Source organism: Blennius ocellaris (genome assembly GCF_963422515.1).
Source record: "Blennius ocellaris genome assembly, chromosome: 4".
Lineage (NCBI taxonomy): Eukaryota > Metazoa > Chordata > Actinopteri > Blenniiformes > Blenniidae > Blennius > Blennius ocellaris.
This window is the reverse complement of record NC_137653.1, coordinates 30,778,586-30,805,625: the sequence shown is the minus strand read 5'-3', so window position 1 is coordinate 30,805,625 and position 27,040 is coordinate 30,778,586. Positions and strand designations below refer to the sequence as shown.

Here is a 27,040-nt window from a genome sequence, read left to right as displayed (position 1 = left end):
GCAGGGGTTCTGCTCGGCCCTGGGGGCAACGGCCAGCCTCTCCTCTGGATATCATCCCCAGACCAACGTCCAGATGGAGCTGGCGAACCAGAACCTTGAGGCGGCTCTCCGGTGCATGACTGCATAGTTTCCTTCATCCTGGAGCTCCCACCTTCCATGGATCGAATTCGCCCACAACTCCCTCACCTGCTCAGCCACTGGGATGTCGCTGTTCATGGTTTGTCACGGTTTTCAACCTCCCCTGTTCCCAGATCAGGAGTTCGACGTGGCTGTCCCCGCGGTCAAGGACCACCTACGTTGGGTCTGGGAGGTATGGAGATCTGCCAGGGCAGCGCCCTCCAGATCCGCGGAGTCCAACAAACGACTCACAGACCGTCACCGCACTCCTGCTCCTGACGACAGACACAGGCAGATGGTATGGTTGTCCTCCCGAGACCTTCCCCTCCAGGTCGAGTCGCCGAAGCTGGCTCCCCGATACATCGGTCCATTCCCGGTCGCCACGGTGATCAACCCCACGGCTGTCAACCTCCAGCTCCCGACTCCCTCAAGGTACACCCTGCGTTTCATGTGTCTCTCCCCAAACCAGTCTCCTCCAGCCCCCTGTGTCCTCCTGCTGACCCCCCACCACGCCCTCGGATCATCGACAACCATCCTGCCTTCACCGTGTCCAAGATCCTGGATGTGCGGCTTCGGGGTAGGGGTTTCCAATATCTGGTGGACTGGGAGGGGTATGGTCCAGAGGAGCAGTCCTGGCTTCCCCGTCGGCTCATCCTGGATGAGACGCTCATCTCGGACTTCTTCGCCGAGCACCCGGACAAGCCGGGTAGGCTGCCAGGTGGCAACCATTAAGGGGGGGGGGGTACTGTGAGGATCCACACCTCGCTCCAGCACCAGATCCTCCTCACTGACACACCTGCAGGTAATCAACTAATTGATTGCTCTTCCCTCTTAAAGCTCTGTGGCCGGCGGACGCACCGGTGCGTCCTAATCATATGACCGTTTTAAAAGGCAGTAGCGTCACAGCACAGCGTCATCTGGTCCAGTGTCTCAATCCGTGTTGAAAGTGCAGATATAAAACTACAAGATCATTTTAAAATTATGTTGATAGCCCAAATAAAAGATGGAGATATGAGGAAAACTGTACCCGTGTTTTTCCGCGACATTTTAGTGCGCGTCAGGTGCATGAAGACCGGTCAGGAGTGCTTCTAAAGCCCCGTTTCCACCGCACACAAGTGCCGGGACGGAGCGGAGCGGTACGGAGTGGTACGGAATAGAGACCCAACCGAAATTTTGGGTCACGTTTCCACTGCAGAGAGGAGCTTAAAAAGTGGGTGGGGCTTATGAGCGCCACAGAAATGTCACATTACAACAGAAAAGAAACTCGTCAGATCTAGATCTTGTGAATCCTCTGTTGTTGTTTACATCCTCCACTTTGCACTGTTATTTTTTGCAGCGGGAAAAAAAAAACAGGTTTTTTTTGCAGCGGCAGAGCTGCAGCCGCAACTTCCGTGTTTGTTGTGAGAGAGCGAACGTTCCGGCCACTTGCCGGCAACTTGGGGCGACGTACCCCGCACTCGAGCGCTCGGGTGCGGGGCAAGTGGCCGGAGCATTCCCCCCGGTTGGCTGAGGCACAGACACGGGAGTCTGAGCTTTCTGCTCAAACACTGGAGGCACTCCACTCCGGCGCTGATCCCGGTCCAGCAGCTCAGCGTTGGAACACTGAGGCGCCGAGCTCCGAGCTCCTTTTCATCGCTTCCGCGGTCCGTCCCCGCGATAAAGCACCACTGACCGCGGTTGAACAGAACACTGACCGCCTCTGGGAAGCGGAGCTGCCGGAGCGCGGTCAGCACCGGAGACGAGAGCTCCAGACTCCGGTGTACCGGACGCGCATCAGCACCACGGCCAGCGCTATGCTGCAAACAGGAAGCTCCAACACGATGCAAAGTCCCTCCCCCCGGTCTCCCCCTGCCTCAAGTCGCTCTTTCACCACAAACACTAAAGTTGAGCAGCAAAGAAAAGAAAAGGAAAATAAAAACAACCAGAGCACAGCTGACCACACTGACAGCAGAGGATTCATCCGGCACATTAACATATTGAGGGCGTGTAGTAAATCACTGACCAATCAGCAGACAGCTCCTCAACCTCAGACCCGTTCCATGGTCCCCGGCACCCCAACGGAAGGGGAGCGGAAAAGCGGTCGCCTTTGGAGCGGTCTGGAGCGGTTTAGACCGCATTCCTGTGGTGACACGCGAACCGGAGCGGTTTAGACCGGTCTAGGCCGGCACTTTTTGTGCAGTGGAAACGGGGCTTAAAACAAAGTGAAAGTAGCAGAGTAGCAAAAAAAACAACACTTGTAATGTGCCAGTATACCTTTCACTCATTGGTTGAGAAGAAGAGCCCATGTCCAATCAAAAGTTTCCATAGTGGGAGGTGTCATTTTGTTTAGTTCACCCGTGAAAAAGTAAACAGAGAGACGGAGACAGTGAGAGTGAGGTGAGATTTATATCAGAGAAAGAGCGACTATTATCATGATTTGACCATTTAGTGAGTGTGTAGTGAGTGTGTAGTGAGTGTGTAGCTAGTGTGTAGTGAGTGAGATTAGAGTGTTTTTTAGTTTTTTTTCCCCATCAAAACAATGAGGCGCCTTATGAACGTCGATCAGGTGCTCCGACTTTTTCTTTTCTTAAAGGAGAAGAGCACATCGAGTCTGATATTGAGTTTGAGAGTGATTCTGATGACAATATTGAACACCTCAGCTTTGTTTTGGAAGAGGGGAGACAGGTGTCCCCCAGACCAGGAGAGGTGTCCCCCAGACCAGGAGAGGTGTCCCCCAGACCAGGAGAGGTGTCCACATCCTGCCCCCATCATTCCAGCTCCACCACAACAGCCAAAGGCTAAAATGTAAACATTGCCTGCAGGTAAACCAGAAAAGGAAAAACACTCCATGGAAATGTCCTGCCTGTGATGTGCAGAATCTGTTTTTTTGAGTGCCACAAATAGTTTGTCTTCACCTGACATTATATGTGTGACCTTTTGCAAATAGTTTTACAAAAACGCCTGAGGCAGTGCTTCTATTTCACTGTAAATATCTGTATAGAACTGTTTTTTTCAGTCCTGTTTTGATACATTTTAGTTAATTATAGTTTAGATTTACTTCACAAGTAAACTAAATGATTCATTGAGCATGTCTAGGAATTTTATCATCAATAAATCTATGTTTTTACCACCCGAATTTGTAGTTTTATCGTGTTTTTAGATCTACAGTGTTAATAAAGTAGGCCAAACTGAAAACTATACTTCAGAGCTGCATTTATGAGGTTGTCCTGAACAAAATGACACCAAACAAGGCAAGGTTTATGGATTTTATATTTGAGATATAAAGGAAAAATGAATTGTAGTGGAAAAACGGCACAAAATGCGTTAGGCCGAGCAGGGTGCCCTACAGTGAGGCAGGTCCGGTGCCAGAAGATTGTGTCTTTCGTATGAGTAATCTGCTTGCGAATGCACTGTGTCCTCGGCTTGCCTCCTCGCCGCGCAGCTCTCCCTACTGCGCTCCTCGTGCGCTCCGGACTCCTCGCCCTGTGCGCCCTCAGCACACCTCCTCCCCTGCTGCAGTCCTCCCTCCTGCGCACTCCGCATCCTGGAGTCTCCGTTCCCTCGTCTCCCAGGTCTTGCATTCTCAATAAAATCCCTGCAAATTGCACCTGCTCTGCCTCCTGGTCTGCTTCTGGGTTTCAGGACTCCAGGCACCGGCTCTCAGCTGTAACAGGATCCACTGAGCAGTTGAACTAATGAGTCACATCAGGCTCATTCTCTCTGGTGATTCTCTGGACATTTTATCAGAACGTAATTAATATTAAAGAATCTCCGACATTGCTCGTCATCTCTCGCGTACCTGCGTGTGAAGTTGCTGATGTGTGACTGTCAAGTAATACTCGCCGGGTTGTATCAGAGAGCTTTTACAGGTGCAGTATGAGACCTGCATGTATGTATGTATGAGTAAATTCTAGAGGAAGTTCCGTGAGCCTGCCTCTCGCAGACGACTACTTGTATACGTTACAGCACATGTTGGCTCATTCACATGACACACATTAGCATGCTCAATCATGTTGCCATGTTAACTTGCTAACATAACACATGTTAGCATTCTCGCTGAATAACACAAGTACTGTTAGTGTTTTCGCATAGCATATGTGTTAGAATGTTTTTGTATATAGTTACCATATCCATGTTTAATTTCAGTCTTATTTCTTGTGTTCTTATTTAACAGCGTCACTCAGGCGCTGTTTTCTAATCATGTGTTCTGAGCTTGATAAGGGAACCCTGACCGAGGCTGATAAACGGGGAAAGCTTCCACACAGCTGCCGTCTCGGCGTCTCATGCGCGCGGGATGTCCTGAGATTGTACTTATGGTTGATAAACTGCTAAGCATACAAAATGTTTATTTCTATGATGTATATCCTGTGAACCCTCCCATGTGTTAAATGAAATAAAAGCACAGGAGAAATGGTCTGGAGCCAGAGTGGGTAGGAGGTGAACTTGGGCGCTCTCCTAGCCATTTCTCCTCATGAGTAACAGAATCTCATCCTTGTTGTCTTGTTCTTTCTTGCAGATTTAATAAATGTCTATAGCCTAAACCTGACAATATGTTAGCTTTCATGGCTAACATATGCTATGTGAATGACTAAACGTGCGATTTCGATTTGGAAAAGAGGATGTCATACAGCATTATAATCCCGAGTAAGAAATCCTAATCCATCAAACCTGTCGTGTGCCATGTGGAGCTGGCGCTGTGCATCAGTGCCCGATGCTGCCTACACCCCCGGAGGTGAGAAACACCATGTTAAACTAACAACCGCCGCCGCTGCCACTGCACTGAGACAACATGCTGAAGAAGCCTCACCCGGCTGCCATATTGCTCACTGCAAAAAGCCAACACCTGCAGCCTTCACCACTTCTCCTCCTCCTCCTCCTCCCCCTCCTCCTCCTCCTCCCTATAGAATAGACCTCCTTTCCTTGGCAGTCCATTTTTTACTCCTGACTTTTCTGGGTCATTTCTCCAGCTAAGAAGCTCACCAGAGACTTCTCTCCTCCTTTCTTCCTTCCCTTTCTCTCCTCTTGCATCTACTGTAATCATTATATTTTGATATCAACTCGATGCATCGTCAATCTTCCATTACTGACCCGTGTTTGACTTTCTCATCCATTACGAGGCAAAGTCACATTGTTTGTGATTCCATTATTTCCTAAACCAACAATGGTATACTGAAAGGCGAAATCAAAACCAGAAACAAATATTCATATTGTTTATTGAAAAAGTGTGTCACGAATTATATTAGCATGAGCTCCTTTTGGTTCAGCATTTGGCCCCATTTATACAACATTTCAAGTGTAAACAAACTGTTTAATTGGCTGTTTTTTCCAGGCGTATTAGTGTATATATTTATGGACACATGAATGCTATGCATAATGGAACTTATTAATGGTCCTTTTTGTTTTGATTTTTCTTTATTTTTGTTGTTACAAATCTTAAAAAAAAAAAATTGGGAAAAATTTCTTTTCATGTTTTCATTTCAGAAAAGCTTCCATTATCATGGCAACATTTTGAAAACACTGTCTGTTTACATGGCAATGGTCACTAGTTGGTAATGTTAGATGTTTTTGTAAAGAATCAATATGCTATCGACAATATGCACGTGTTAGCCGATTTCAAACAGTTGCATTTTCAGTGGCTCCAAAATGCATCGGAAATGTTCCATTTTCAATTTACACGGTTGCTGTGTAAACAGGTGCATCTGATCTATGTGTTTATCCTCAGGAAGAAAAACAATGGCTTCAACATTTGAACTGCACACAGACAACTACTGCAATTAACAAAATCTGCTATTAAGTTTCATATTTCATTATGCATTGTCATACAGTGTCAACATATAATGAAGCAATATTTAATGTATTTAGATAATTTCTTCATTAGTATTCATAATTTTACTCTTTTTCACACAAATTTTAATCTCATGTTAGTGGGTCAACCCATTACAACTTTTACATCTTACACTCAATCTCATTGCACCTGATTGAAGCATTTTATTTAATAGAATTAATAAAAATATGAAAGGTTGTGCACAGATAAAACTAAAGACAATGTTTTTCAACAAGCAGGTCAGACAAAGTCATTTAGAGGTAATCAATAGCATCGAGGACGAGAAAGTAGGATGTTAAAAGGGAAACTATTCAGTTCTACACATTTTTTGATTCTGTTCTGTTTTCGGCTTTGTGATTAAATTAAACATGAATTAAATGGCATGTAGTGGAGATTTGTTTAAAAAAAAACTTAAACAGTCAAAAAATGACTGCTTTCTAAAGAATGAAGGCAAAAAAATCCCTTTATTCATCATGCAGCATAATTAAAAACAAAGAAATGATATAACTCTATGGAGTCATGCACTTTATCTCCCAGCTACACGCAGTTGGGTCCGTTTGGTTTCAGTAAACTAAACGGAGCTAAGACAGACTCGAAGAAAACTCCAAGAAAAATGATTTATGAAGACCATTTTTCATCTGCCTCTCTCCGTGCTCCTGCTCACCTCTGCACTCCTCCATGCATGTATCCCCTGGTTGGCGTATGATTAATCTCCTCTTCTCCTTCTCTACTCTCCTCCACCTCTGATCGCTCATCCACCGGCGTCCTGCTCTGCCTACGTTTGTCCCTCCATGCTCTGCTCTTCCGCTGTCTCTCTGCCTCTCTCCTCCTCACTCTTCCCCTGTCTTGCAATTCATTGATGGTTAATGTCCTACTTCCTCCCTCAGTAAGTGACATCTCATTACCTTGGCGGTGATATAAGACTCTGTGTGTATACTTCAGGCGCATGTTTGGCCGACACGCTCATTCCTGACTTCGATGGGAAATGGTGATGTCCAAACTGCTCTTTGTGTGAGAATATTTGGTTTAAGCAAAAACCAGAGATGCAAAAAGGTCATGAAGTTTTCCAGAACCAGGAGAACCAGTTCTGTTTGTGAATCAGAGATTTATGCCAACATTGGTCCATAGTCGACCTCAATCTTACACCCTGTCTACTCGACTACGGTTCAAGTGAAAATGCGTGTTTTTTGAGGGTTTTCACTTGAAAAAAGGTTTACATGCTGAAAACAATGTAGTAAGCATGTTGGGCCACTAGTGGGTACTCTTGTTTGTTATTGTAATGAAACCACACAGCAGAGAACAATCCATTCTAAACTTCAACACTGGGAGAACACGGCCATTCTCGTAGACAGATGACACACATATATATATATTGGAAAATACAACTACCAAGTCACCGGAGAATAAAGACTAGGAGTCATGACACCGTGGAGGAATCGTTGTTCTGATTGTCTCCACTCAGCATGTACATAACTATTAACTATGTCAGAGCTCAAGCATTTTCAGAATGTTGAGTTTCCCCTATCTACAGAGATGGAGTGTTTTCAAATAGTTGCACTTTAAAAAGTTCCATTTTAAGTCACTCCGAGCAACGTTGTTGTGTACATATACCCCCACGACATGAGGGAAGTTTTGCTTTTTCACTTGAAAATGTCCTGTAAACAATGTCTTTGATAATGTTTAATCTCCACACCTGCTGCTTTAACATATTTGAAGACATATCTTGCACATCTTCTTCTACAGTCATAGTCTTATTGGTGTTTCATACATTGTTAAAGTGTTTTATGTTTTATAGTACTTTTTCTGTATAGAGTATATTGTATACCTCTTTATTACCTCCTTGCTGCCGTAACAAGTAAATTCCCCCATTGTAGGATGAATAAAGTACAATGTAAATCAAAAGATAGTTGTTTTTGAACCAATGAATAAAAAGTATTTGCAGACATCTGCAGTTTTCAATTGTCTATGTTATACTTTTGGCGGTGATAGAAATGTGTTTTGTTTAAATTTTAAATGGTTCTGACGTCCACAAACTCCTATTCCTTCATGATTTCTCAATAAAAATAAATATAGAAATGGTTGTGCAAAAAAATGAAGAAAGAGAGAGAAAATCCACAATTGTTTTCACTGCTGTTTGCAACTCGAGGTAACCGACGTCTTCAACTGAGTTAATTTTCAATGAGCCACGAGTCCTAACCTATTATTTGTCACAGTCCGCAGATGTGTCCTGCAGGGTTTTTGTTTTTGTGTGTGTGTGTGAACGTAGGCGGAGCGGACGGAGCAGGACGCACACCTGAAGCCGATGATTGAAGCCAGTACTTAAGAACCGGGATCCCAGGCTCTCATCGCCAGATCGTCACGTTTACCCTGCAGTACCTCGAATCGGCCCCTCGAGCTTCTTCATTAAGTTCTTCGCTTCAGGTTTGGAAGCGACTTAGAGTGTTCTAACCTTGTTCCGTGCTCTCCCGTGCAGTCCCAGTGTGCGCCACTCTGTCCTGCTGGGAGGATCGCGTCTCCGTGACCACCTCCACTCCTACGCTACTCATTTTCCACTGAAGAAAAACTTTCAATAAATAATTTTCTTAATAATCTTTCCTGGTTCTCTCGGCGCTTGAGTTCTGCACACCACTACACCTGACATTATTAATGCCTTCTTTCATCTTTTTTTTTTTTTTTTTTTTTTTAAAGATCACGATTCTTCTTCAACAGGCATATTTCACCCCATGTAAAAAAATCTATTCCTCTCATAATTCAAGAGGTATTCAATCTTTTTTTTTTTTCAGAAAACTGAACGGGATGAACTTGAGTGTGAATATTTGAGGCTCCACAGATGATTTGAGTTTCTATTTGTTTAGCACTTGAAATTTATCAGTCCCACAGGAAGAAATCCATCAAAATAAAACACACGTGAATCAGTTTGTGCCTCCAGTGAAGCAGGAAACAGCTCAGTGCATAAAACAGTGACAAGTTTTCAGAAATGATTGCTCTTTGCTTTGGAACAAACCTCTCAATATGGCTTCTACCACTTCTTGTGAAAGGAAGTAATAAACAAATAAATAAACCAAAATACAGCAAATGGCAACAAGGACACTCAACAAAGCAGAAAATCACAAACAGAAGTGGAAAATAAGAGACTCTGTGGACAATAAGTGTGCCCCCCACCCAGTCCAAGACGAGCTGGATGTGATCCTGACTCAGAACGCTGAGGAGAATCAATGCGTGAGGCTCAGCAGGTCTTCAATTTTATTTATGTTGATTGTGTAATGCAGGTGAATCATCTCAGCTGTCAGTCTGTCACCTTGAACGGTGGAATCTGATAACATAGCATGCTGTGTGTGTGTGCGTGTGTGTGTGTGTGTGTGTGTGTGTGTGTGTGTGTGTGTGTGTGTGTGTGTGTGTGTGCGCGCGTATGTGTGTGTGATTGAGAGAGAGAGAGAGAGAGAATAAAAAGATGTATTTTCATTTAATTTAATCTTTTTAAAGTTAGCCAACAACAACACAGAGGTGTAGTCCAGGGAATGCGGCATACACCTACTTCCAAATCCCCCATGATGCATCACTCGACAGTGTCATGAGACACACCGGGGAGTTTTTATTTTTCTCGGCCCCACTCTGTGTCGAATTAACTCGAACTCGCTGCATTGACTAATTTGATTGGATAAAGCTAAATAGATTTCCACTAGGGATGTCCGATATTATCGGCCCTCCGATATTGACTTAAAAATGTAATATTTGGAAATATCGGTATCGGATTTTTACAACCGATATTGGAATTTCCGAGTCGACATGAACGCAGCATGAACGCAGCATGTGACGTTTACGGGCGCGCGCTTGATGATGTTTAACAACAACTAATACAACACGCTGGACTCGTGGCTAAGAAGGAGAAGCCTGGTGAATGAAATGTCCGTGGAGGACTGGAGGCTCAACCAGGCCCTCTTCCCTGCTGGACCAGTACCTGACTGCACCCTGCACCAGTGTTGACGGTGAACCAGTGTTCAGCACTGGTACCAGTACCTGACTGCACCCTGCACCAGTGTTGACGGTGAACCACTGTTCAGCACTGGTACCAGTACCTGACTGCACCCTGCACCAGTGTTGACAGTGAACCAGTGTTCAGCACTGGTGCCAGTACCTGACTGCACCCTGCATCAGTGTTGACAGTGAACCAGTGTTCAGCACTGGTACCAGTACCTGACTGCACCCTGCACCAGTGTTGACAGTGAACCACTGTTCAGCACTGGTACCAGTACCTGACTGCACCCTGCACCAGTGTTGACAGTGAACCAGTGTTCAGCACTGGTACCTGTACCTGACTGCACCCTGCACCAGTGTTGACAGTGAACCAGTGTTCAGCACTGGTACCAGTACCTGACTGCACCCTGCACCAGTGTTGACAGTGAACCACTGTTCAGCACTGGTACCAGTACCTGACTGCACCCTGCACCAGTGTTGACAGTGAACCAGTGTTCAGCACTGGTACCAGTGCCTGACTGCACCCTGCACCAGTGTTGACAGTGAACCAGTGTTCAGCACTGGTGCCAGTACCTGACTGCACCCTGCACCAGTGTTGACAGTGAACCAGTGTTCAGCACTGGTACCAGTACCTGACTGCACCCTGCACCAGTGTTGACAGTGAACCAGTGTTCAGCACTGGTACCAGTACCTGACTGCACCCTGCACCAGTGTTGACAGTGAACCAGTGTTCAGCACTGGTACCAGTACCTGACTGCACCCTGCACCAGTGTTGACAGTGAACCACTGTTCAGCACTGGTACCAGTACCTGACTGCACCCTGCACCGGTGTTGACAGTGAACCAGTGTTCAGCACTGGTACCTGTACCTGACTGCACCCTGCACCGGTGTTGACAGTGAACCAGTGTTCAGCACTGGTGCCAGTACCTGACTGCACCCTGCACCGGTGTTGACAGTGAACCAGTGTTCAGCACTGGTACCAGTACCTGACTGCACCCTGCACCGGTGTTGACAGTGAACCAGTGTTCAGCACTGGTGCCAGTACCTGACTGCACCCTGCACCGGTGTTGACAGTGAACCAGTGTTCAGCACTGGTACCAGTACCTGACTGCACCCTGCACCGGTGTTGACAGTGAACCAGTGTTCAGCACTGGTACCAGTACCTGACTGCACCCTGCACCGGTGTTGACAGTGAACCACTGTTCAGCACTGGTACCAGTACCTGACTGCACCCTGCACCGGTGTTGACAGTGAACCAGTGTTCAGCACTGGTACCTGTACCTGACTGCACCCTGCACCGTTGTTGACAGTGAACCAGTGTTCAGCACTGGTACCAGTACCTGACTGCACCCTGCACCGGTGTTGACAGTGAACCACTGTTCAGCACTGGTACCAGTACCTGACTGCACCCTGCACCAGTGTTGACAGTGAACCAGTGTTCAGCACTGGTACCAGTGCCTGACTGCACCCTGCACCAGTGTTGACAGTGAACCAGTGTTCAGCGCTGGTACCAGTACCTGACTGCACCCTGCACCAGTGTTGACAGTGAACCAGTGTTCAGCACTGGTACCAGTACCTGACTGCACCCTGCACCAGTGTTGACAGTGAACCACTGTTCAGCACTGGTACCAGTACCTGACTGCACCCTGCACCAGTGTTGACGGTGAACCAGTGTTCAGCACTGGTACCAGTACCTGACTGCACCCTGCACCGGTGTTGACAGTGAACCACTGTTCAGCACTGGTACCAGTACCTGACTGCACCCTGCACCGGTGTTGACAGTGAACCAGTGTTCAGCACTGGTACCTGTACCTGACTGCACCCTGCACCGTTGTTGACAGTGAACCAGTGTTCAGCACTGGTACCAGTACCTGACTGCACCCTGCACCGGTGTTGACAGTGAACCACTGTTCAGCACTGGTACCAGTACCTGACTGCACCCTGCACCAGTGTTGACAGTGAACCAGTGTTCAGCACTGGTACCAGTGCCTGACTGCACCCTGCACCAGTGTTGACAGTGAACCAGTGTTCAGCGCTGGTACCAGTACCTGACTGCACCCTGCACCAGTGTTGACAGTGAACCAGTGTTCAGCACTGGTACCAGTACCTGACTGCACCCTGCACCAGTGTTGACAGTGAACCACTGTTCAGCACTGGTACCAGTACCTGACTGCACCCTGCACCAGTGTTGACGGTGAACCACTGTTCAGCACTGGTACCAGTACCTGACTGCACCCTGCACCAGTGTTGACGGTGAACCAGTGTTCAGCACTGGTACCAGTACCTGACTGCACCCTGCACCGGTGTTGACAGTGAACCACTGTTCAGCACTGGTACCAGTACCTGACTGCACCCTGCACCGGTGTTGACAGTGAACCAGTGTTCAGCACTGGTACCTGTACCTGACTGCACCCTGCACCGTTGTTGACAGTGAACCAGTGTTCAGCACTGGTACCAGTACCTGACTGCACCCTGCACCGGTGTTGACAGTGAACCACTGTTCAGCACTGGTACCAGTACCTGACTGCACCCTGCACCAGTGTTGACAGTGAACCAGTGTTCAGCACTGGTACCAGTGCCTGACTGCACCCTGCACCAGTGTTGACAGTGAACCAGTGTTCAGCGCTGGTACCAGTACCTGACTGCACCCTGCACCAGTGTTGACAGTGAACCAGTGTTCAGCACTGGTACCAGTACCTGACTGCACCCTGCACCAGTGTTGACAGTGAACCACTGTTCAGCACTGGTACCAGTACCTGACTGCACCCTGCACCAGTGTTGACGGTGAACCACTGTTCAGCACTGGTACCAGTACCTGACTGCACCCTGCACCAGTGTTGACGGTGAACCAGTGTTCAGCACTGGTGCCCACATCATTGATGAGAAGAGAAATCTCATACATTGCTGAGATGCTGAGATGCTTGTATTCATACAGAACAATCTCCCTCTTACACATGAGGACATGGGAAAAGAAATAGACCAGTTATATGGACGAGTCAACTTCAGTCTTTGTTTTTGTTGCACTTTAAAGGAGAGCTGTTTTAATTTTGTGAGCATTTCTGTGCCTTTCTTGTTTATATTTACACTATTGTGTTACTCTTAAAAGAGATTGAGCCAGTTTGAGTCTATTATTTGACAAGTTATGTCCAGTTATTCATTCATTGACTGTTTACAACTAATGGACTGAAGATATGCCTCTTCCTTTTTTTTTATATTGTCTGTGGTGTTGTTGAGTTTGTTGTTGAGGTTTCTCTCTAACACTAAATAAATATGGCACTTTTTTCCATAATTTAAGTTGTTGTTCTCTTATTTTTCTCAGTGTGTACATTTGGAAAGCCATGTTTGATTCACATATGCATCCAGTGGGGCATCACAATAAAATTAGGCATAATGTGTTAATTCCACAGTAGGAGATATTTGATGTTGTTGTTACCTAACAGTTTTGATGTAAAAAGCCAGCATATATCGGTATCGGTGATATCGGTATCGGTGATATCGGTATCGGAAATTAAGAGTTGGACAATATCGGAATATCGGATATCGGTAGAAAAGCCAATATCGAGCATCCCTAATTTCCACCAATGTGCAAATCACATTCACCCATTCACACCCACATTCACACACCGATAGAGGCAGCGTCCATTAAAGGCATTCGGCTTGAGAGGAGTTTGGGGTTCAGTGACTTGCTCAATGACAGTTTGACAGGGTTTCAAACCCACAACACTCCCATTGGGAGACTGTCGATGTTTATCGTGCAGCATGAGGGCTGACAAGCCAATCAGAGGCAGAGTTGGGTGGGTCATTAAGACATAAATATGGCTAACAGATAAATCCTACTAAGATCATGTGACAATGAACACATTTTATCAAAAGATTGTCACAAAAGAGTTGTCTTTCATTCTACTGTTTCTATAAAAAAAAAAATCAGAAATTGAGAGCAAACCCAATACACCAGTTATGATGACACCACTGGCACATTAGATACTAAAAATGCAGATAGTGTGACATTGTGTTGTTTTACACAATATTGTCTTGTGTTCATTTAGGTTGTGTTGTCTTGACTAGATCCCTTTAGAGTGGATGAATATGAAAGATTTACGACAAGCAAAGGGTTAAATCCACAATGACTATTTTTTTATGGTTAAGCTTCACTTCATTCTTTACTGTTGAGAGATCAGACTGCTCAATCAATGAATGTGTGTGTGAGAGAGAGAGAGAGAGAGAGAGAGAGAGAGAGAGAGAGAGAGAGAGAGAGAGAGAAATTAACCTGCAATCAGGCTTCTATTTAACTGCAGTCAGCCACAATCAGTGGCCGTATTAGCATTTAATTAGCCGGGAAGCCACAAACCGTGGCCTGCCACTCCACTCTGATTACCTCGAACTCTGCCTCCAGATTTTCCAGTGCGTCTGGAGACTCACCTGAGTGAGTCTCTAAAGGTTCCTGTGTACCTTCACCCTGGGTGGGTGTGTTGAGTTTGTATGCCAGGGGCATCTGGAAGCTTGCCAACGTGTTATTACATCATAGCGGGGGTCATTTTTTTGGAAAAGGCATCAACATGTTGCATCGTGAGCGAATAACATAAGTACTGTTAGTGTTTTCGCATAGCATATGTTAGCTTTCATGGCTAACATATGCTATGTGAATGATGGCGACGGCGTCACGCCTTGGTCCAGGTGATGCATCATGCAGGTGCACAAGTCGAATCTGCCTGCTGCCGCTGAACAAACACCTGCGAAGCGGCTGACACAGCACCTCAGGTCAACCAATCATGTGCTCTGACTGCTTATAGATAACACTAATCTCACATTTATACGTCTTTGAATTCAGTCGAGTATGATTGAATAATTTTTAAATTGAACACGAAGAGTTGTTTCTTAAAATCACTACTTATTAGGGAATCAGTTACATCCATTAGTTGGAGGAAGATGCTCTATAATCTGGATATTGGAGACATGCTCTATAATCTGGATATTAGAGGAGGGAGATGCTCTATAAGACTCCAACTAACTCTTCTTCCGGCTCTCAGCGAAGGTGGACGCTTCTCTCTTCTCTCCTCTCCCCCTCGTCTTCCCTGCTTGCTGCTCCCGTCCTCTACTGTCTCGTGTCAGATCTAACAAGAGCCTCTCTTCACACCCCCATCTGAATTCAACCGGAACCGTGGAATTGATCAGCTGGTCTCTCAATGCGATCGGCCAAATTTGTACGACACGACAATCGGGCAAAAGAGAGCCTGCATGTCCCGATGGGACGTTTGCAGCCGGATACATGCTGGATTCCTGGGGTTCCTGGAGGTCACTGTGTTTGGCCATTCTTTCCATGGAGGAGGTGGAGGACCTCTACATATTGGGATTCATGATAGCAGGTATGCTGATGATTGGGGCTGGAGGCTTTCTGATCTATCGCAAAGTTGAGAAGACGCTAGCAGCTGCATTGGGAAGGCTGCCTATCGTCACTGAGGGACTGTGCCGAGCTTTGATTGCTCAGACTCATGTGATAAACGAACTCAAGAGTACGCAAGTCATGACTCTTGAACGTTTACGTGAAATTGGTACGATCTTGTAGAAAGTTAAGAGTCGGCTGAAATACTAAAAAAAAAAAAAAAAAACATGGCCAGGATTTGGAGCAGCATGAAGACCAGAGACACTCAAGGTCAAAATATAAAGCTGAATCGCCTGAACGAAAACAAATCTAATCTACATTTCGGATTCCCAGACACCCAGTCGCCAAGGCTGCTGTTTTTCTTCAATTGTCTTGGATGTGAGCATGGAACGAAGCCCCCCCCCCCCCCTTCCTCCCTGGCCGACTGGAAGCGTGCTCTGTTCAGGACTCAAGGCCTTCTCACAACAACAGAACTGGACTAACTGCAGAAACAAGCAAACAGTACCTTTCACTGCCTTCACTCCCCTCCCCCAAAATCCAAGCAGAGGCTGTGGGAGGAGATATGGCTGCGCGCCCGATGTGCTGTGCACCGAGACACCTCCTCCTTGCGGCGGGCTGGAAAACTACCCTTCCTATGCCATAAGTGCTTGTCTCAAAACATGTTTTAATCAGTCTGTGTTGATGCTAAATGTGCCTGTGTCTGGAATTTGCCTTTTTTCCCCTCCTCTCCTCTCCTCATGTTGTCCTTCTTTCCCCCAAACTTTCTCTGCAATTTCATTGTACCTGTTACAATGACAATAGAGACAATTCCGATTCTGATTCTATTATCTGAATGTTAGAGGAGGAAGATGCTCTATGGTCTGGATGTTAGAGGAAGAAGATGCTTTATAATCTGGATGTTGCCTCTAAGAGTTGATGTATTGCTGCTCATCCACCTCATTATCACATTGTGTTTTGACCGGTAGGTTCAAGAATAACTTGTTCACTGCTTCAGAGATTCAGATCTCACTGCTGATTCTTTTTTTCCCTCATGTGTCAGTTTTAATACCTTCGCTGTCCACCGCATGCCAGCACAGCTGTCAGCTATCACGTCTGTGGTGCTCTACTATCTTTATTATTCCAGGGACTGCTCATGTCCCTGAAGCATGAAAATAAATGGTGAATGCACAAAAACACATCTGTATTTATGGGTTTAAGATAAATCAGTTAGATGTGAGCAAGCAGTGTGGAACAATACCTTTCACTTCCCGGTGAATCTAACACCATTCACTCTAATTTCAGTCTCCGCCAACCCCGGAGGGAAATATGTTGCTCTTTAGCTGCTCAGCCTTCCACCGGGTTCACCAGTTTGTCTCTGGTTGTATCTGTCTGCCGCTTGGTGCTGCACAGGTTGGTTAAAAGGTGAAAACATCATCCGATAGCAGAGGGAAAAGGTGCAGACTCACATTAGGATATTGTGCTTCCTTCCTGTTAGCTTTTGTACATGAATTACAAATAACTCCACAATTTGTTTTTTGGGGGGTTTTTTCAGTAGTATTTTAGTTGTATTTTTTGGGGTGGTGTCGTGGTTTGCACTCTTGGTTCACAGTAAAAATGTTCCTGGTTCGTCACTCTCAATGCAAAAGCTGCAGTTTCCTCCCAACATCAATAAAACATTCATTAGACTCTCTTTATACACTATGGACTTCAAAGCTTTGAAAACGATCGCAGTACAGACAGAAACGCAGAAACTGTTCTAGTTTCCAAATGAGGCCACAAGTGGGTGCTGTGCTGGTACCTTCTATGAAAGTTGGGGCAAAGGTTTCACCCAGATTGTATGACATTTTCAGGGATATTTGTGTTTATCCAAGGATAATTCTATTAATTAATAGTGTGATTAAGTCAAAGGTCAAGGTCTCGGTCATGAAAAGGTCCAAAAAGTTTTCTTCTGTTTGATATCAAACCAACGCCAAAATGTTCCGTTTTCATTTCCCTATGCTCTGATATGCCACATGATGCAGTAATGTCATCACCCTGGTTAGCGGTTTGGGGTCAGAGGTCTGTGGGCTCATAGGAATTGTAAAATGCGTGTACATTAATGTCATACAGTGATAGCATAAAGCAATTCAAACAACCATGACAGCTAATGGAAGGAGTGGTTGGTGGAATCACCTATGGATTACCTTGTAATCCATAGGTATCCATGTGGTGTTGGTGAAGGTCTATGCTCATTTCCACTTGAAATTATCATGCAAACAGAGTAAGAGTACATCAGAGTAACTCTAATGTACTCAAAGCTGTGTTTCTTTCTGTGTTTGCCCAGTGGAGGACCTGTCCCGGATGTACGACTCCTCACAATGCCACAAGTGGATTAAGGAATGAAAAAGATCCGTCGATGGATAATTGGATTGCACCGTGAAAACGCAAACTGAATTGCTGCCTACGATGTACATGGGTCCACGTGACTGCGCAAGAATAATGTATCATAAGCATCATAAGCATCATAAGCATCATAAGCATGCACCATCCATTGATGAAAAAGAAACTACTGAAGCTTGAACAGAACATGTATGTGTTTGGAGAGTATTCCTAAAAGAGGCTTCTGTTGCCACGACTCTATGAGGCTGTCGTCTTCGTTTACATCCTGTTTTGCATTTGTTTGGATTTCGCACCAGTGAGGCTCTGAACAGTATGTCACTACTTACTGCTTTTTCATTGGAAAGTTAAGCGGTCCCAACCCATCCAACTTGCAAGTGCATGCTGTCTACGTGCAAAAATGTGGGCAGAATTTGGAGATCCGTACGAGGTGAGTACAGCCTCTGTATAGATTTGGAGCATGCGGCCACGCTGTAGCAGTTTTTCTGCAAGAGAAACTTTTGCTGTATTTGGGCTGCGGATTCCCCCCCGTACAGGTGACACGCCTGTCTTCTACAGCCAATGAGCGCACAGTGCACGGACTCCGTGCTGCTTGAAACTGCTCTTGCAGCCAGTGTTGCCAGATATGGCAGGTCTCCTCTAATTGGGGAGCCAAATTCTCTTACCTTTTAACTCTTTATTTCAGATTTGTGTGTTCTTAAACACATGACGTATGACGTAAACGTAAACGTATGACGGTTTAACATGATTTCTACACAGGCTGGAATGTGGGCTGGTTTTTATTGAAGTGTGCTCGCAGCATCAGAACCCGGAGTCTCTGCGGTGGAATTGGATGGCATCTGCAGGCAGCAGCAGCTGGGACATCGGGACGTTCATCGCACCTGCACGCACTTACAACATGCGAGTGAGTCAGGATGTCATACGTGAGCAGCACGTGTAAGTACAGCCTCCATAGGACAACGTGGCAATCGCACTGAGATTGTACATTGTAAGCACGTACAACTCACTTACCACGTGTGCAATGTAAGATGGATGCAACCACTCACGGCCAGGCGTGGCATGCAGACCACGTCCTTACACCTTGTGTTGATGTACTCCCTCCCTGCTCTTGCCACTCCCTCCCCACATTTTCATAAAACCTCCCCAAAAAACTTGGACTAAAAACACACAGCATGGGTTGTTACCATCGCTTTAGTTGACGCAGGTCACAGCAGCAGTCGCCAGAATTATTCCAAGTCGTCTGTGGTTGCAAGACTACGACGACGGCCATCCTTGAACTGGTCTCATTGTCTCATTGGACCACTGACTAAGACCAAGACCAAAGTTATCACCAAGATTCTTTACAATCGCTATCTTTCATTTGGGACGCCTAAAATCCCACCGTGCGCAGCGGCTTCTAAAAGTACAACTGGAGTCTCACAGGTTTGGGTGAAGGCTTCAATAAAGATTTTCTACTGTATGTTGAGTAAATGTGATGATTATTGTGTTTCTACTGTTTTAACAATTTAAAGAACTCAAAGATTTTTGAATAAAACATTGGGTAGACCTTTGCTTTATTAGAAAGGAAAATGGTTGTGTAGACTTTGAAGACATGCGTTTGACCCGACAGCCTCTCCCCCTTGAAATGAACAGCTGTCGCTTTACTGCTTCACTGACAGATTAAAGTACAACCCAACACGTACTCACACTGTGTTCAGACGAAGTGTTTCAAGAGAAAACGCGTTGCCTTTGTGTTTTTTTGTTTCAGGAAAGTTTCACATTTTCATGGCAATGGTTTGAAAGCTACATCCATTTACTCTAAAACGGTAGCAACCCTCAACACTATGTAGTTTACACATTAGGCCACTAGTGGGTGCTGTTGTTTGGCTTTTCGTAGTGAAGCATCCTTAAATGGTAACATACTTTTCATTTTTATTTTGAAAAGTTTGTTAAAAATGAAAACACTCTTAGTGCTATTCGCTTTAGTTTTTTTTTTAGATTCTTTTTTTTTTTAGACCACTGAAAATCAGATGTCTATAACCTGCACTATAAATTATAATGAATGACGACGCGTAGGATTTTTGGAAGTTCTGTGAACTTCTACCAACTCCTTTTGAGTATCAACTCTGTATTCCTTTTCTGCTTTTGTGGCTTGGGATTTGTTGATATGTTACCCAAATAAGTAATTCAAATACAAAAACCTTCACCAAATGTGCAAAGGGAGAACACGGACATTCTCGTGGGCCAACCACCAAGTTGGATCGTGACTGTCAAAATAAAAGTACCAAGTCTCGAATATGGACTGGGAGTCATGACACCATGGAGGAAACATTAATCCTAGTTTTGTTCAGAGCAGAAAAACTAGTTACTATGGCTGTGGTGCAGTTGTCCAGTAGGTTACACTTGTATTGTTTTCAACATTTTTGACTTGAGCCTTGATGTTGCATTAAACCATTATCATGTCTGTGTGTGAAAGATGAAAAGAAATAAACAGAAACATTGTGGCAGAATTAATACCTGATGCTATGTGGCACACGCCCACAAAAAGTAAGATAATCCCGTGGTGCGGTTCTCCTGGTGGGATTAGTATGACAGGAAATCAAAAGTAATATACAGAAGTAATAATAGTAGTTCAGAGAAAAAGACATTACATCATCCGGTGCATCGAATTTGAGAAAAGGCTTGATCCTGCAGACAATCTCATCATGGAGACTGGACACACACACACACACACACACACACACACACACACACACACACACACACACACACACACACAGTGTAGTTTTGGTTAAATGCCAGCATTATCAGCTCAGACGTCCACACAGCTTGTGATGCTGGCATTTAAGAAACATGGATGTCGACATTAGCGTTGTGTATCTTCAAAGCAAAATCTAATTATTCAATTGCTAAAATTCCATATAAATGAAAAACGTCCATCTAAAATAAAATTAAACATTTCAGTGTTGCATGTCTCTGTCTTCATTCTGCACAGCCGACCGTCTGACTACCATTTAAAAAGCAGAGCCTGAAGAATGTGTGGCATTTTGGCTTGAGAAATTACTTCCATCCATTATCAAAACCACTGGCGGTTAATTTTCTGTGAGTTGATTAATCCATTAATCAGCGAATTGCTTCAGCACTAAACACAGACAAGCCAAATTGGATCTATCATTTAACATACTAGCCAAATGAAAATGTGACTTATGGAGAGTTTGAGTGCTCAAGTAGCCTGCAACAAGAAAATAAAAAAATAAAAGAATACAAAAATGACAATAACTTCAGCAGCATGGTTGAAACACAACTGAGGTGACATAACATATGGCTGCTGAGTGAAGCATATGTTCGCTTCTCACTCACCGCCGTCATCCTCGTCGAAGGAGTTCATACAGGGGAAGTAGATGGCGAGCGCCTCGAACGACGCCGACAGGCTGATGCGGCTCTGCGACCTCTCCATGTAGAGGCCCGCCGTCGGGCCCGGGTCAGCTGGTTTGGCCAGGCGCGGCTGGGCATTCTTCACACGGAGTACGGCTCGCGGCGTCTTGGACGGCTGTCAGCTGCCCCCCACGGCAGATCCACCTCACCCCGGAAAGAAGAGCGGAGCAACAAGAGCCCCGAGGCGAGGACAGGTCGGCGAAGAAACTCACTTACAAATGGCTCCTGCGGGTTGACATGAGCCAGAGGTTCTGGTGGGTTTTCTCCGATGTCCGCTGGCGCAAAAACATCGTAAAGATGAAAGAAAGTAAGATACGTGGGCAGGACGTTGACTTTCGGTGAATTGGCCGATGAACGCGGGCTTCTATCTGTGGCTGTGTGCAGAAGGGTCGTGTCGCTCCACTCTTGTCATGGTTCCCTCTGGTTTCAGGCTTCTTGTCTGCTTACAGTTAAGTGCATCTTAACCTCCTGCGAAATTGAGGCAGACTCGTCTTCAGAACCTCGTCTGGCTCTCTCTGCTTCACAACAGAACTCCCCGAACTCTGCACTCTGCATGTCAGTCTGGCCTCCTGCTTGTCTGTCTCTTAAGATCCTGTTGACGGTGAGGAACAAACGGTGGGAGGAGACGTCGGCGGTAGAGGTGATGTTGATGCCCGGCAGGAAACGTGTTGCTTTCAGTCTGAGTCAAAGCTGTGCCTCCCTCCTGTCCTCCTGTCCTCCTGTCCTCCTGTCCTCCTGTCCTCCTGTCCTCCTGCTTTCAACGGAGCCAGAACGTCTCTTTCATGCTAAACAAACTGACTTTCAAACCACCGTAGATGCCAGCTGCAGAAGCTGATCCCAGTCTGTCTCGTTTCCAAGCCCGGGTCAGCTGGGAGAACATCAGCAGCAATTGCAGCTGCGATCAATCTGTTGCTTCTGCTTCTGCTTTGAACTGTGTTGCAGGAAATCTTCAGATATGCAGCTGTCGGCAGAGGTTTGTCGATTTCTGCTGTCCTCGGTAGTGCTCTGTGGCGATGCCGATGCTCCACTGACTGTCTGCTTCGGAGATGGGAAAAGACATGGTGAGAGCGAGAGAGAGCGAGAGAGAGAGCGAGAGAGAGAGAGACGGTGTGAGAGGAAAAGAGAGCAAGAGGCTACACTGTTTAACAGCTTGTATCTGACTGGATTCATTCATTGGAGAGCTGTATGAAGAGAGAGAGAGAGAGAAAGAGAGAGAGGGAAAAAGGGAGGGAGGGAATGGATAGAGAGAGGCAGGGAGGAGGGGTGGGAGCGAGGGGACAGCAAGCAGACGTTTGCTGGCAGACCGACCAGTCACGGTGCAGATGAGAGAATATGGGCGGGGCCTGGGGGACAGCGAAGAGATGCAGGGTAACACAAGTTTACAGTCGCTGCTCTCGCTCGGTCTCCTGGCGTCAGACATCGTCAGCCTCTCTACAGCAGAGATCATCATGAAAACACAAATAAACCAAGAAGATGGCAGATTTGACATATAAGACACATTTTCATTGTGGTACAATTAAGACACTTTTCCCCATAAACACACCAGTGGAGATGGTGGGTTTATGTGATGCTCAATAGGGATGCACCGATACCAATACCAGCTCTCTGGTAAAGCACCCCGATACAAGAGGAGAATAGCTGATACAACACCAGCAACTTAATCACCAGAGACATTTAGCCTGATGTCACTCAGTAGTTTAACTGCTCATCGGATCCATTTGCACTGAGCCGTGCTATGTCATACAAGCTACATGCTACATGTATATATATATATATACTTTATTCATTCCCAAGAGGGGAAATTCAGTGTCCAGCAGCTCACAATATAATAATCATAAGAATAATAAATATTCACAATAATAAATAAGTAATTATGAGAGGACCCAAAGATAGTTAAATGTGGAAATTATTCAAATTAATTCATGTGGACTTTTCAAATGATTGGAAACACTAAAAAAAACTCAAAGATTGTGCCAAGCACCTTCAGAGCACTGAGTGCTCGGGTAATATAGACTAGAGGGATTGGTCATCGATTATCAGTTATTATGATAAGCTGATTCTGTTCTCACCCTTTCTGCTTAGTTAACATTTCAGATTATGTTTTACTTTAAAAATAATCCTCTTTTTTTTCCATAAGGTAATAGCTTTGTTGTTTCATTTTATTCTTCAGTCATTCCAGTTAGCAAAACGTTTGCTTTTCAAGTGAAAATGCATAATATTGGATTTCAAAGGACCACAGAAAAAGTTTGTTCATTTATAAATATTTAAAAAACTGTATTTGTGACTCCCAGCCATGCTAGATGTCACAATGCAGCCACTGCATTTCCCAGGGAACACCAACTGCCCCCTGCTGTGGCCAGCTGAAGCCAGTCGTTAAAAGTGATTGGTAAATGGATTTCACTGATAAAGCACTTTTCCACCACGTAAGCCCTTTACACCGCCCATCACATTCATCCATTCACACACTAATGGAGGCAGCTACCATGCAAGGCACTCAGTCCATCCATTGGGAGCGGTTTTGGGGTTCTGTGCCTTGCTCAAGAACACTTCAGCATGTGGAATCAAACCTGCAACCTTCCGATAGGGAGGCAACCGCTCTCACATGTTGCCCCATGGTTCGTCCTATCAGGCTGCTGCCTCTGGATTGACCCCCACCTAAAGCCTCTTCTGGAAATCTATTTGTTCTGTGGACAACGAAGAAGGTCTGTAGAACCCGAGGAGTTAATGGAACTCAAAATAATTGTTGAAATTGATTACATCAAAAAAAAAATGTTTGGAAGTTCAATAAACATTCTTTATTAAGTAGTCTAATTGCTCACTATGAGTCCAGTTTACTTAATTTTATAATTTAAAGAAACCTTGTTGATAAAGTCATTTTTACTAGGTATTTGGGGTTAACTCTACTAATCAATACAAGTACTGATAAGTTGAATGTTTTCATTATCTCAACAAAAAGTATTTAATTCCTCACTAAGAAAATGTTTACTTTAGGTTAACATAACAGTTTTAAATTCCACAAACTCATATAGACCCTCTTATAATTAAAACCTTCATTGAATTACAACTTAAAATAACACAATTGTGCACTTAAATCTTTATTTGAAACCGACTACACAAAATTGATTGAATAACTCAAAATCAAAGTTTCTAAATGAACATATTCTGTGATTGAAAAAACATGTGAAGGCAGATAATTTAACTTCAAGTAACTTCTTTATTAAATAAACATTATCAAAACATCAGTCACAACTTTTACTGAAAAATACCAATCGAATGAACCCTTCAAAAACAATTAAACTGTTAAATTGAAGGAACGGAACTTCTAAAAGTGGACAAAATGCATAAAACCTTTTAACATCGAATTAAATTCTAAAAACATAACTCAAGAGTTTCAAAGTCTTTCAGCATACGAACAAGTAATCATGAATATAACAATCAGATAAATACTGGCCACAGTCAACTGTGAAATATGAGGAAATAGCAGTGAATAAGGCCAAAATGGGCAGACCCTGAAGTATCGGTGCATCTCTGATACACATAACAACATGTAAACAAAATGGTCAAGTGCTGTCCATGTGGGGGAATTGGACCAGCACTTATATGAGCATATCTTTAACAAATAACAGATGCCTTCACACTTTACAAAGTTTTGGTTTCAGGCCAAGATAATTTGCTTAATACAAGCACCAATCGGCATGATTCTAGTTTGGACAACCCAAGTTTAAACCAAATCTAGTCTCTAAGCTGAACAGTGTGAACACACCCACACCAACACCCACCCACTCACAGCCAGTCACAGCCACCCACTCACACCCATCCACACCCACCCACTCACAGCCAGTCAACCACTCACACCCACTCACACCCATCCACACCCACCCACTCACACCCATCCACACCCACCCACTCACACCCACACCAACACCCACCCACTCACAGCCACTCACACCCATCCACACCCACCCACTCACACCCATCCAGACCCACCCACTCACAGCCAGTCAACCACTCACACCCACTCACACCCATCCACACCCACCCACTCACACCGACACACTCACACCCATCAACACCCACCCACTCACACCGACACACTCACACCCAGTCACCCACTCACACACACGCACACTCACAACCACACCCACCCACTCACACCCATCCCCACCCACCCACTCACAGCCAGCCAACCACTCACACACACCCCCACACCCACCCACTCACACCCATACCCACCTCCCCACCCACTCACACCGACACACTTACACCCAGTCACCCACTCACACACACGCACACGCACACTCACAACCACACCCACCCACTCACACCCATCCCCACCCACCCACTCACAGCCAGCCAACCACTCACACACACCCCCACACCCACCCACTCACACCCATACCCACATCCCCACCCACCCACTCACAGCCAGCCAACCACTTACACACACCCCCACACCCACCCACTCACACCCATCCACACCCACCCACTCACACCCATACCCACATCCCCACCCACTCACACGCGCACACTCACACCCAGTCACCCACTCACACACCCACACGCACACTCACAGCCACACCCACCCACTCACACCCACAGCGATTACTCCAAGGCCAAAAGGTCATTTTTCCGACTCAACACTCTGGACCTCAACTTCCCATCGTCCAGCTCAAGACTTTCTGGATCAAGTCAAATGTGCTAGCCAACTCTTTTGGGTAACTTAAATGCAGGGCGTAAATCAGTGCAAATAGCATGATGTATGCATCAGCCACTGTGGGGACATTGAGAACGACGTTGCCCTCAACCACAACTGCAATCTTCTCTGGGCAGAAGAATGTGACATCTGTTGAACTGGCACCGACTGAGAAGAGGTACGTCATCGACGCCTGGGCCATCGGACTGCTCCACCTAATAACAGAAAAAGAGAAACATTACCTGTTGCGTCAAATTTAAAAGAGAAAAAATGTAACAGTGACTGATGACATCTAAGGAGACCTCAAACATTATTAATCACAATTCATGCATGTAATTTCTTTCAACAGCCAATAAATATTAACCATCGATAGAATCAGGGCACATCTTAGCCTGGTCTCCTGTTCCTGGTTTACAAAAAAAAAAAAAAAAAACAGGACTAAACTAATGTGGTTTAAATTGATCCAATATAGGTTTTGACAGTGTGTGTGGAACTGGAGTTTGACTCCTGATCTACAGTGTATACAGGAAAAAGACATTCCATAATTGATGAGAAACATCATGATTCACCCACAAACACTAAAAAAAGGAATGCATAGACGACAATCCCAATGTCCAAATTGCTCCCATTGCATACTTGGAAATGTGTGTCTTCTCATGTGACACACATATAGGCAAATACGCGGCTCGCACGCACACAGATATATTGGCATCTGCAGAAAACAATTCAAACTCAGCTGAAGAAAACAGCCATTGCTCGTCCGTTCCTCACAGTTAGACAAGAGGTAGATGACCGAGGACACTTGTTAAGTTGGATGAACCTTCACACTATGAGAGATCGGGTATTCTGCTCTCCAGCCCCAAAACTGTGGAGCCCCCCCCCCCCCCCCCCCCCCCCCCACAGGCTACAGATGCTATTAAAAAAACAACTAAAAATGTATTTAGGAAAATGCTTTTGTTTTTGTTTCAAAAGCTTTTTATTAAATGTAGTATGTGGTTCCTTTTAGCCACTCAATGACCCCGATAACCTTTAAAATTTCAACTCGTTTTATTTTGAAACTTCTGTACACCTTGAGATTGTTTAATACAAAGTGAATTACAAATTAAATGTTATTATTATTGTCTTTCAGCATCATTGATGTCGTCAGGGTAGTCCATTTCCACCATGCACTGTGAAGTCAACAGCCTTTAATCTGAAATTCAACCTGCCTCTGGCCAGTTTAATTAAAGTCTGGATTTAGACCTGGATTAGTTCTAGTCTCCCAAAAAAAAGTTAATTATGTAACTCAACACTAGGACAAGTC

At 45.2% G+C, this 27,040-nt stretch overlaps 1 protein-coding gene across 1 annotated transcript in view; it reads right to left on the bottom strand.

Annotated features, from left to right (window-relative positions):
• The window catches only part of rims4 (regulating synaptic membrane exocytosis 4), a gene marked incomplete at its 3' end in the record, with an annotated part of 107,440 nt that extends 86,341 nt beyond the window's left edge, over window positions 1-21,099 (bottom strand). Inside the window, exon 1 of the mRNA XM_080494513.1 lies at window positions 20,970-21,099. Coding sequence (XP_080350639.1) covers window positions 20,970-21,066 — 97 coding nt within the window. The 5' untranslated portion in view covers window positions 21,067-21,099. The remainder of the gene's footprint in view (window positions 1-20,969) is intronic.
• Window positions 21,100-27,040: the final 5,941 nt, after the last annotated feature.